The sequence below is a fragment of the Amphiura filiformis genome, chromosome 20, assembly GCF_039555335.1.
Source record: "Amphiura filiformis chromosome 20, Afil_fr2py, whole genome shotgun sequence".
In the NCBI taxonomy this organism is placed as follows: domain Eukaryota; kingdom Metazoa; phylum Echinodermata; class Ophiuroidea; order Amphilepidida; family Amphiuridae; genus Amphiura; species Amphiura filiformis.
Window position 1 is genome coordinate 38433501 of NC_092647.1, and position 13683 is coordinate 38447183.

At 35.5% G+C, this 13683-nt stretch overlaps 1 protein-coding gene across 1 annotated transcript; it reads left to right on the plus strand.

Moving 5' to 3' along the window:
- Positions 1–79: 79 nt before the first annotated feature.
- Positions 80–13326, plus strand: LOC140142845 (proteasome subunit beta type-4-like). The gene is made up of 7 exons (XM_072164863.1): positions 80–218; positions 5033–5239; positions 7361–7507; positions 7966–8047; positions 8770–8886; positions 9938–10026; positions 10844–13326. Exons 1-7 carry the CDS (start codon positions 100–102, stop codon positions 10854–10856), a joined length of 774 nt encoding a protein of 257 aa, XP_072020964.1. The 5' UTR covers positions 80–99; the 3' UTR covers positions 10857–13326.
- The last annotated feature ends 357 nt before the right edge of the window (positions 13327–13683 follow it).

Sequence of the window (13683 nt, forward strand, 5' to 3'; positions counted from 1 at the left end):
ATTTATTTGATATTACAAATACTAAAAATGATATTTTAATGTATATATTATTTTAATAATTTCGACATTTAAGGTACAAGGTATGTATACAAAAACATCATGGCGGCCTACGGACAGATTCAAGAACAATTTTGGCAAAATGGACCAAGCCCTGGTGCTCTTTATGGGTTCCCTGGTGGAAAAGTAACATCACCATGTGGACCCGTAAAACATACTTTGTAAGTGAGGAAAGTTTGGTTGCGATTGCTGGTCTCGTTTATGTACAAGCATTGAATTGATGTCTAAAAATGTGTTCGGTCACAATGACTAGCTTATTTTTCTACACTAACGTATTCTAACGTACAGTTTGTGATGGACGATAATTAAATCCTGGTGTTGAATTCCATTTTTCTGATCTTATGTCTTGTTTTGTAACCAGTTTTTTGTAATAAATAACATTTTATTTACTGTGTCTGCTGGTTTTTGAAATTTATTTGTGTCAAGATATGATTTTTGATTATTTTTTAACTCGGTTGTTACAAGGTCATACTTCATCAACTGAGCGGTATAAATATGAACATTTTATACAAAAATTATAAGCTTAACTTGTGCTTTTTGTTTAGTTTTCATTAACCCTAACTCGTAAAAATCTTACAAAGGAAACCACTGTGCATGCATGCATTTCATGTGTCCACAAGCAAACTTCCGTACAAATTCAAACTATGCAAATGAGTCGACTGTGCAGCTCATTCATTAGGCCCTTCGCCCGGCTTCGCACTTGATTGTTAGTTTCCTGTTAAAGATTTTGAAAAAGGGACGAGGTGACTTTTAATTATTAATTATTAATTATCTTTTATTTTCTTTATTTAGTTTGAACTATTGACTCGTTTTGACTAGAGCGGGCATTTAATTATATCACAACAATATTTGATTTTAAAATATAAAAAGTGGAGTTGTACTCTTTAACTTTGTTCATTCATCATTATTGTTGAATTATTAAAGTCAGAAAATGGCAAGCAGAAGTACGGTGGTTGAAAGTTATTTTAAAGGAGAAAATTAGAAATAAAAATAAAATAGGTCGCAAGTCATAAGTTGGGTATGCAAAAAGGGTGGAGGGATTACACTTTTCTGAAAATTGCGTTACAAATTTGATTGGCTTTACGTAACCATATCCTACAGCAGTGGTTGATACCTCATTTTAAGCCTAATTTTATACTCTTTCAATCTACTGAAGCATATAATTATACATTATTCAGTAAAAAAAAATCACATCAGTTGAAATGAAAAATGCCAGGGGTGGAGGAGCAGGCGGATGTGGAGCAGGCGGATGCGGAGTGTGCAATAGGGCCTATGTGAAAATTCACATGTCAGCATGTCAAAACTACTGGTTACTTTTTCAAATCTAGTGAGCGTATGGTGTATTGACAGCTTTGAATGTTGAATTTGTACAACTAAAACAATTACTGACTACTTAAGGTGGTACTACACCCCCTGATAAATTTTGTGACTAATTTTGCTTTTTTCTCAAAAAGTAACTTCAAAATTACTACATTTTGTGTACACACTGGTAACAAAAATTATGTATATTATTGGGGCAAGGAATCCAATATACTTTCAGTGATTCAAGACAAGGGGTTCATTATATAAGTTAAAAAATGAGGTACATTCTAGCAGTACCTCTTTTATCATAAATATTAAAGTATACCGCTTATCTTGTGTCACTGAAATTCCAGTGTAGTAACTTGATTCCTAATACCCCTATAATTTACATAACTTTTGTTACCAATGTGTCATTATTTTTGAGAGAAATGCAAAATAGTCACAAATTAATCAAGGGTGTAGTACCACCTTAAATGGTTATATGTTCCATTTTTTTCATTTTTAATGAAATCCTAGTTGAATTTCAGTATTTTTAGCAACATGCTAATGTACATTTCTCTTCTTGATATTCACTTCCTTAATAATAGAATAACCGTCTCGCACATTACTTGTAAAAAGGTCATTGACCTTCACAATGTAATTAACATACGTACAATTATTTCAAATAGTTCATTTGAAGCATTAATGTATTGAAACCATATCCTCCAAATCTGATGACATTCAGGGGTAGCACTAGGTTTTAAAACCAGGGGTTCTCAGAACCCCTGAACCCCTGAAAGTGTTAAAAATATGCGCTCAAATCCTAAAATGAGGGGTTCTCTAATCTGTTAAGTATTGATGTACCATTTTATATGTATCAGTATCAGATTTTGTGATTTTGGCTATAATGATGTGTTACCGGTACCATTGGTATAATAGTTGTTTAGCCCAGCAAAAACGTGATCTCGCTTTTCACGGCACGATTCTCGCCTGTAACCAACTATCTCGCTTTTTAAGAAAGTTCCGAGCAGTTTACTTACTATAAAAGTGTTGCTTTATGCCATAAAAGTTCGCGAATTCCACAAAATGCAGTTCAACTTGGCAAAGTGCAGAATTCAACACCATTGGCACCACATGGAAGCAATGCTTTACTCAATAAAAAATGACTTTTCATTGCAAATGAGTTCAAGTTTAGGCCAACTATTATGATATTTATTGGATTACTGGAGTATTATGACTATAAAACATAACTAAAGGGCAACTTTTTGTCATTTTTTTCTTCTACTGACCGATCATTGTGTCGTATTTCACTGATGGCATATCTCTACACACCACCCACAAAGCATTTCTTTCCGATCCTAGAATTAGAAATTACCAACTCACGACGTGTGTCATCATTCAGTACTGCAATAATTCATCAGCAGTGATTCTAGACAATATCGCAATCTGTGTAATTATGCGGTGGTGTGTATTTTATTTCTATTTTTAAATTATGTTACAATGCTACTGGCGACTTCAATTCAACATTTATGTTACATTGCATTTTATGTTACATAATTTCTGGACGGGCCGTAAATGTAAATATTGGAGATCGAAGCTTTTATTTTTCTTTCACATGTTTTCATTTTTCTCTGCATGAAAACCCCTGAACTGATATGCAAAAATGAATATATGCGCACAAACTTAAAAATATGCGCGTGGCGCGCAAGAACGCAACTTAGCGCGACCCCTGATGACATTCTTGCATAAAATAAAAAATTTACAGTCATTTTTGTAATTGAGGTCCGATTTGAGAAAAACTCATTTGAAAATTGAGATTTACATAGACACCTGTGTATTAATTAAGTAGTAATTAAGCATTATCTCATAAATTAAGCATGTGATAAGGTTAAAAATGGTGTTAATTATTAGAGGTTTTCAATATATACAACATATCAAAAATACATTTTTTGTCATTTTTGACCATGTAATGGAAATTGTACCCAACTCATGACATGCGACCAATAATTAATTATTTTGCGATTTTCATTTTTGGACGCGGGCGGTAAACAGGAAACTAATAATCAAGTGCAAAGGGCCTTACATGATTGATGATAATCATTGATCATGAATTATTAAACATGATGATTATTCAGATTATAACCTACATCTCGCACAACTGAATGACTAGCTCTATTAGTCCCATTGAAATACATGTAGGCCCTAACTGATGTAAGTGGCACCAATATTACCGGTACCATACCCAATTTTCAAGGGCTTTTTTTATATATAGAAAAGTTTTTTCTGGGGTTTTTAAAGTTTTTTGTGCTTGTTTACAATGATCGGCTCTGTAAGTTTCTTTAAATTTAAAAATTGCTTTCTGAGGTACCGGTATAGAATGTTTCGTCATCTTTTGGTTGAGATCATTTCCTGTGATTTCCTGCTTGGTGAATTACTAAATACAGTTTGCACGATTTCAATCACTTCACCAGGAAAATGTGCCCCATCATACTCAACAACATGAACAAATTTTGTATCAATCATACAAATCTCAGTATCAACTTGAAATGTCACTGTGGCTGTTAGCTAGTCTCAGGATTTCCAGTATCTATATTTCTTGGGCTAGATTTGGGGGAACTAAATTTTGGTTGTATCATTTTGACCAGGTATTAGTAATGGGATACACTAGAGCATTTTTTAGAGAGACTGTACAAGTTTAAGTCTTCAAGCTTCAAAAAAGGGACTTTATTTTGGTAAAAATTTGGTATATTTACACTATTTTGGCGCATGATCAGGTGAAACTGGCTCCTTGAACCTTTTCTCTATCTATGCCTTCCATATTTTTACTTTCATTTTTCTGTCAGAAGGGCACTTTTATCTTTAATTTTGGGCCCCCACACATGTGTGTTTGCCTGGTTGTTTCTTTGTTTGTTTCTTTGTTCGGCTGCTCGGGTGGAAGCAAATTGATTAATCCACTGTGCAGCTTCAACGCAATAATCGATCAACTACATACTTGGTATACTATGCCAGATAGATAGATAGGTATGGTGATAGGATATGGTGGCTTGGTGTGCTGTGTAGTTTTGTGTTATGTTATTTGCATATTTATGAATATTAATGAGCTTATTTGCATATTTTGCCTACATTTTGAGGAATTGCAGTGGTGCCCTTCTCAAATTTTCAGCAGTTGCCATGATGCCCTTTTGACTTTTCAATGAAAATCCAAGGCAATTATTTATCAATTTACCCTAAAAAAGTTGCTGTGCCCCTTCAGATCCTTAATTTGAAGGGGCACATTCATTCGATCGTAGCAAAACAACAACCTTACCTTGTAAAATATTTTGTTTACTTCAAGATGAGCTCTGTGTCAATAAGGAAACTGGGGAAAGGGATTTAATATGGGATGAGCCATTCCAGATGAGTGAATCCGCCATCTAGATCAGCTTGAGCTGGTTCATCCAACATTGAATGAATCTTTACCTAGCTTATGGCACATAAAAAGCAGGAGTCTTTCACTCTTTCTTGTGAAGTTTAATTTCAACTTGTGAATTTTATTTTGAGGATGAGTGATGTAGTATTTGATAGGGTCTATGATATTGGGAATTTAAATCAGAACTTGCTAAGTTATCATCTATCATCTTGTAGGGAATGAGTTGTATAATTTATCACTACATGTTTATTTATTAACAGCTTTTCTCAACTATATATTTTTCAGACAACCAATGGTAACAGGAACCTCTGTTCTTGGCATCAAGTTCAATGGTGGTGTTATGTTAGCTGCTGATATGGTTGGCTCCTATGGCTCCATGGCACGCTTCAGAAATATGTCCAGGATGTTCAAGGTCAATGACAAAATAGCGCTCTCAGCCTCCGGAGATATTGCCGACTTCCAGTTTTTAAAAGACATCCTAGAACAGAAAATGTAAGTTAATTTTCTATAAAAAAAAGTAATGGGAATACCCTGTACCCTCACACTAAACTGTAACCCCTCCCCAAACCCTAATTCTAAGCAAAGCCCTAAGGTGCGACATAAAAGTTTCCAAACTTTTCCAGTTAATGTGTCTTTGCAGAAAATGTCGGTTACTTGGTCAAACATTTTATTTCACAAAATATATTTTAAATCCCGGTCACCTGCTGGGGAAGAAATGGGTCAGTCAGTCTTAGAAATATTTTATTATCCATAAATATTTTTACTTCCATTCCCATTTTCCAACAAATTGCAATGAATAAGCAATGTCTGCAAATATATGATTGCATTAAAAATATATTTGCTTAGTAAGTCCCTTGCATTACATCTTGCAATAAGACTGATAGATAACGATATCCTATGCTGCCAGTATGTAGCTTAGATGATGACTGATAGATATAGCTTGGGGAACTGAAATTTTTTTAACGTTTCCAAGTTCTAAAAATATGAAGAAGGAAAATGCACTGCAAGTCTGTCAAATTTGGTCCAGAAAAGTATGCTTGTGTGTTGACTTTAGACTTTACCCATATTTTATCTTTTAGTAGGGATAACCATCAAAATTTCATGTTGCCCCCATTGCTACAAAAGATCGTTTTCTGGATAGAACTCATCAATAGAAGTATTTTGGTGGTTAAATGGTCAAAATCGGTCAAAAACTTTTCGAATTATAAATTTCCAAAGTTTCCCATTCTGACCGGTTAAATGAAATGACAAGGTCCAAAAATAGCAATTGGGAGCAAAATTGGCATAAGCATATATTTACCTTTATATATTTCTGTATTTTAACATATATATAATGCAAACATGAAACAAGCATATTGTGAAAGTATCAAAGGGGTTTCTTATGAAATGGCACTTTACTAGTCAATGGCATAAATTATTTTTTCAAACCGAGGCATTGAAATCATGCATTTAGAGAACATTTGGCAAAAATCATCCAAGATGGCCGATATGGCACAAAATCCAAATTGCACTAAGTAGGCTACAGGTGAACTTTTTTTTTCACAACCAAAAATTTCAATGTTATTGGCTTTAATATGGCCAATTAGTAGGTGTATGCAAAGAAAATCTTAAGTGTCATTGAAGGTCATTGACCCATTCACAACAATAGAGGTTATCCACTTCACTCATCATGCTCATGTGTGACTTCTAACAAAAGGTGCTGGTTCCCGTAGTATTCCTTATTCAATACAATTCAATGCATGACCTCGAAGTTAGCTGCATGACTTTCGGCGGGCTATTTTGAAACAGTTATGGTTGCACATTCAGGTACTTCTTTTGAAAGTTCTAAACAAGGTATAGCCAGCAGCAAGTTGTAGATGGTATAGGCCTAAATATAAGAAAAGCGTTTAGGGTTGAAATCAGGTGAACAATACATCGAATGAGCACGAAACTTCACATTTATGTTCAGAAAGGTGTCTTCTTAGCATGATTCGAAAGGAGTATGAAAATTTCCAAAGGGAAGCTGGTGATTTAATTTGTAACTAGAGATCTACTTGTTCAATTTTTTAACCTTTTTACAGAGGGTATTATAGAGGTATTACTGGCAACTCTGCCAAATGTCTGTGTAGAATTAGATGCCTGGACCCCTTTATTTGCCAATTTGGACCCCTGGCCTCGGCAGGTCACCGCTAACCCTGCTCAGTAGGCCACATTGTTCACCTGATCTTATTGACATGAATATTTTGTGCCATTCTTGAGCAGTGCTGAACTCAGCCACTGGCAATTAAAGCGCACTGTGGCGATGGACCAATTTTGACTCGCACTTACAGGAAAATGAAATAAGTTATGTTGCTGTAATTTGCAAGATAGTTACAAAACATAATTGGCATTAACATCCCCAATTTTTACAGAAAAATTATGAAAAATAAAAGAATGAGCTGAATTTAGAAATGTCTGTGCAAGCAGTACACAGTTGAGCTCCCTGCACGTCTATGGGAGTGTTCTAATCAAGTTGATGGTTCATTGGTCATCCCTACTTTTAGTATTGATGATGAATGTTTAGATGATGGCCATGGCTACCGAAATTTATTCTTGTGTGTTCACTTTAGACTTTACCCATATTTTATCTTTTAGTATTGATGATGAATGTTTAGATGATGGCCATGGCTACACACCTCAAGCTCTCTACTCATGGTTAACAAGAGTGATGTACAACAGACGCTCTAGGTTCAACCCACTGTGGAATGTAGTTATGATTGGAGGATACCATAATGATGAAGGGTGAGATTACATATGCACATGCAGAAGGGTGATGGGGTGTTTCTTGTGGTGCATGATGCACATATTGATGGGAACTTCAACTGGGTACATGGTGCTAGTGTTGGCTATACAAATTGGAATGATCATACAAATGGACAATATGACTGTGACATTTGTATATATACAGTCAGTCGAGTATTGTGCAGGTGCCACTCTGTGTGTGGGGGAGTGTCAGGCTTTGACTTTGTGGCTCAATTACAAAAATTATATTCAATTTAATCACTCCCCTCTCAGCTCTCCTACACATCTTCAGTGAAATGTCAAACCCTGATGGGTTTTGTATGGGTGTGGGTGGGTTGTGTGTGTGGAGGGGGGTAGTGACAGTATATGTGTGCAGTGAAGATAAACTTGGGAGTAAGCTGTACAAGTTCTCAATTTGTTTCATGTTCTTGATAATATACTTTCTGGTTGTCTTTCAGCTTTCTGGGGTACATAGACAAAATTGGTGTAGCATATGAAAGTCCAACAGTAGCCAATGGATTCGGTGCATACATTGCTTTGGTAAGTTGATATTATCTACAGTATCCCAAAAGTCCTGCTAATATATTGAAAATTCAAAACTTATATACTTATCTAACATCAAAATGAGAATACCTTTGAATCATGAGATCTTGCTATTTAAGACCACACTTGACAAAAAATTGATAAATAAATAGTAAGTACTGTGAAACATTATGACATGCTACATACAAACGCATGTATATTTTTGTATGTATATAGTCTTGACATTTTTTTCCTCAAGTACACTGTAAGACGTCAAATTATATCTCTGGCTTAAGGCACATAGTCTTCTATAAATAGCAGAACTTTTAGAGTCGACCAGGAACCATCCAATTCACATAGTTCTCAATCTCAACCCTTGTCAGGGAGCAGTGGGGCACACTGGTCATGGACCTTGTGTTTGGTGCGAGAGGTCCCAAACAAAGAATTCAAATAAAATCAGCTCTCCCTGTAGTCATATGGAAAAGGCGGGGTAGATGACCCACACGCTATCTACTATGACCCCTTTTACCAGGTCACTCTGCCTGTTTGAAGTTTTGTCAGCACTATCTCCCTGATTGAAGTTTTTAATGCCTAGATGTAAGCATGACACTTGGCCTGTTCAAAGTTTCGTCAGTGTTATCCCCCAATTTGCAGCTTTTGATGCTTAGATGTATGTGTGACATAAAAGATGACGGGACATTTGAAGTAATAACTTCGTTGGTTTGAATGTTTTCCTACAGCCTCTGATGAGAGATGCCTATGAGAAGAACCCCAACATGTCAGAAGCAGAGGCAAAAACACTACTAGAAAGATGCATGAAGATCCTCTTCTACAGAGATGCTAGGTCATTCAACAAGGTCAGTCAACTTTGGTAATCATAAACTCACTTATACAAGGAATGTTCTATTTTGAAATAATTGATGTGTGCTGCTGTTGACATTCTGATGATGTTTTTAACCAATGAAACAAAATGATTTTCACAATGCAACAAAAAATGCTCCAACTGTTAAAATCAATTGCAGCAGCATTGTCATGGCACTCTGAAACCATCTATCAAACATTTTATTTCAACACGATGATTGCAAGGATTCAGCTAATTGATTGAAAAATTTGTTGATGGTAGATGTATTTGTGGGCAATGTGCATTTCTATTAGAAGAAAGTTACCTTTATACTTCAGCTTTGATTAATTTACTGTTCAGAAAAACACATGGTAAGGTTTTGTTGCAAAAAGGATGAACCTTTAAAAACAATGGTAGTGATTTTTGAGTGAATGTTCATACGTGTTGGTTATTCAAAAAGCGAAGTAAGTTTAAACAGTCATTCAAGACAAAATTATGTGCATTTCTATTAGAAGAAAGTTACCTTTATACTTCAGCTTTGATTAATTTACTGTTCAGAAAAACACATGGTAAGGTTTTGTTGCAAAAAGGATGAACCTTTAAAAACAATGGTAGTGATTTTTGAGTGAATGTTCATACGTGTTGGTTATTCAAAAAGCGAAGTAAGTTTAAACAGTCATTCAAGACAAAATTATTGAGAACTAACCTCAATATTTCGACGTGTGACACACATCCTCATCAGGAGAACTCCAAAGATGTTGTGAAGGAGTTGACTTCAAGATTGACCTGAGATGACCTTAGGTCTAATCAGTGAAGTGTAGTCTTGATCTCGCGGCCCTGGTCACGGTTGAGTTGCGGCGCGTGTCTCCTGATTTGTATGGCTTCCCTCACTAAGCGTGAGTACTCTCTGTCTTCTCTGTCAAAAACTTGACACAATGGTGGTGATTATAATAGGCTTGTCAGAATATCGTTTTGAACCAGACAAAATTGATATTTGTAAGCTGGTAAATTTAGTATAATTGTATTCAATAAATTAATTTGATTCTTGTTATTTTGTGTTTTTCCAGTATGAAATCACAGTGATCACAAAGGATGGAGTAAGAATAGAGCCTCCAGCCTCTGCAGAAACAGAATGGAGTATAGCACACATGGTAGAGTAAGTATCTCATTAGGTGTTGAAATCAATTTAATCTAATGCCTTAGTGGTGTTAAATCGAATATCAACTTCGCTTACAGTTAGCTATTAGGTCCTACAACCTTATCTTTTCTTGGTCACCCCTTAACAAGCCAAAATTTCAATGATGTTCTATAAACGAAAGTCCTTTTGTTAGGGGAGAGGATCAGAGAGTCTGATTACGTTTGTCAAAGTTGATCATTTGAGGTTGGTATATTTAAATATTTCAGAGAGGGAAGTAAGGGCAGCCTCCAAGCGAAAGCACTTTTATTTATAGCGTCATCTAACTTTTGGGTTGTTCTCTTACTGGGTGGCTGGTAGCATTGTAACAGAGTGGCCAAACATTGAAGTCTGTGTGAAGTCTTGAGTCACAAAGTGCTATCCTATGATGAGGAACCTCTAATCATTGCCATGCCACCCAACATTTTCATTTACCTGATTTTTAAAATGTTTTTAAAAAAAAATATTTTCAAAGTAGTTTTTCATAGCAGAAAACTGGTGAAACTAGGAGTTTTAGATTTTGAAAAATTAAGATCATTTAGCCAGCCACAGGATATACCAATATTATCTTTGGAAGCATTTTTTTTTTGATATTATGAAATTCTTGGGAATTGACACAGGTGTCTTGTAGTATTTGCAATAGGTTCACTAGCTTGTTTTCTATTTACTACTGTTTTGAGATGATAGAAATAATGTTAATATAAGGTTGTTCAAAGAAAGATGAAATAGAAATATGATGTGTTATCAAAAGTGAAGTTGTATGCTTACACAATGTGTTTCTTGTGTTTTGTTCTTACAGAGGCTTTGAATGATGATGTTTCTCATGGGAAGGGGTTTGGGTATAATACAACTGAACTACACCAATTGAAGACAGGCAGCACAGCACTAACCGGCTTGAAACCACAGATGAATGATATTAAAAAATAAGGACAAAGGCCATATCCATCATTGGATATTCACACTGTCAGTCAGTGGGGAAAATTTGGACACTATGAGGAGTCTGTCTGTAAAATTCTGATGTAAATATTTGTGTGTATACTCTGACATGTGATGTCTGAGCAAGTTGATAGGGAAACTAATAGTAAATTGCTGAAAACCACTACTACATACGTCACACATTCAGTGTGTTTACACAATCTGCTGTTGTGGTGGCAATGCTCTACGCTTTGTAATGTGTTGTCTGCTTCGCCTTGTCAAGATCATGGAAGTACGGTCTCATCGAAAGTTTACAGCAATTTACTATTATGCAAACATGCAATATATAAAAGAGCCAAAATGGTCTAATTTCCAATTTCATAGTTCAAGAACCTATGTGGAGTATGAGTATAAATTTGTATCCAGATTTTCCCCATTGCCTGAAGTGAACAACATGTCTATCGTATTTAATTATGTGACTTAGCATCTCAACCGATGTGGATAGGATACTTTGGATCTGCCCATGTAGAATCATTTCTAATGTTTTGAGAAAACACTGGCCAAGTATTTCTCTTATTTAATACACATTTTATGGGAAATGTGTGATTGCAAATTTCAAATCCAAGCAATCCTGTATAAGTTTTGATTTTGTATGTAATTTTGAGATATCATTTTCAGCCTTTGGTTTCTGATATTCAGTTTTTTAAGACTGTTTATTTAAATGTTTACGAGTTAAGTTGGAAATGGCATTCTATATGTCAAATGTAAGCTCTGCTCAAAGTATATTTAAACCATTTTGGGTATTCTGGTTATTTTGTTACCGGCGCATGTAAATGCAGCAATTGATTGTGTTTAAATTTCTGACTTTTAAAGAGTACAGAATTCACAGGAAAATCCAAGTCAACATTTTGGTATACTAAATAGTCTGAAATTAAAAATAAAAGCGGAAAAAAAACTTAATGTTATTAATTTCCCTTGACTTGGGAAGAATTTTGTTACACCTAGCTTAATTCAGGCAACATCCTTTTACAAGAATCCTCATTCATTTAGTGTGTAGGCTCAAAAAATCGGGTGAGAATTTTGCAAATCAATTTAGAAGAATTCCTGTAAGGATGAATTCTCATATTTTCTTAGAATTTCTGAGCGTGTGACTGTTAGCAACTTATAGATTTAGTTAAACAGAATAGAGGTTGTCATCATAACATTACATGTCGATTCTCTTTAGGATATGTACCAGTGTCCCAATCACTGCACCTGTTCTACATGGACAACATCCCACCCGTACCCATCTATGATGGGATTATTCTTATTTGATGGATGCCAAGGTGCCACATTCCTGACCAACTCGACATTATTTTTTGTCTTGGCGAGGTAGTGACATCAATGTGATGAGGCAGCTGTTTTGTGCACACATTTATGTGTTGTCTTTACACATGTGTATGCTAAGGCTTTGATCGATTGCTCTGTTTGAAACTGTGCCTAGTTATATGCGTACTGACGTCACTGCTTCGCCACATGCTCATACAGGGTGTCTCAAAGTGATTGATACTGGTATTTGCCACCTATAGATTAATAACATACAGATAGTACCCCATCAGGCAGCATAGCCTAGCATCGTCTATAAATGAGGGCTGATCATTCCATGAAATATGAGACAAAGATGCTACACACACTCTGCACCTGTCATGGCATATTTTCTTGATATCTTTTGTGGAACCGCGAATGCACACATTAGTGTGTGATTTCTTACGATGCAGGCAATACATGTAGAATGATGGCCCTCGTGGTTATGCAAGAATGCTCATGCATACAAAGCACAGGGATTTGTGACTGCTGGTGCACTATCTGTCTCTGTTAGTTTATTCCACCTTTCCAAAGACTTTCCAGTATCAGTGCAACGTTGGAAGTCAAATGCCGCCATTCAAAATTCAATAGTTACTGTTATGTCACTGATTTAAATGGTCACATAACATATACCATGTGAACTGAATGGGTACTTATCATTTTGGGAAACCCTGTAGAAAACATCCACAATGATATTGAATGTGACAGGGAGCATTGGATAAAAATACAATCTTAATTCACAGCATATCCCCCTGTTAAAGTAATCCAGTAATGATATAATGAATCTGATGTGTCCTTGAAAGTCCATTTGGTGTGATAAGAGAAATCCTGATTTGTTCCATTTTTGTGTCTGTTCAATATGGACATCTTTAAATCAGATTTGGTTGCCATGGTTTTTCCATGTCAAACTCTCATTGATAAAATCTGTGTGAATTGTTAATCATCCTTGACATTTTTGTGTTGTAAAACAGTGCTAAAAGTGACTGTGAATAAATATTTGAGCAGATGTACTGATAACATCAATCTCACTCTGTCTAGTTTCTGCTTAGTGGTCAACTGCTTCTAGGTTAGATTTAATATGCAGGGCACAGAACCAGAACTTGCAATATCCGAAATGTCTTGAACTAAGATATCATCTTTACTATAGAAAAATAATTTAATTCATGTACATTGTGGAACATACTTTTTGCGTGGCTGTGCGTAGTAAGCTGTTGTACGCAGATAACCTCGCTAATATGGATGCGTAGAGTAGCATTGTATGCTTGCATATTAGCATGATTAGTCGCAGAGTAACAACCATAGTTGAATGTTCCACGATGTACACAAGTTAAAGAATTTTTCTATAGGATAAACATCATCTTTGTTTAAAGTAGACATTTA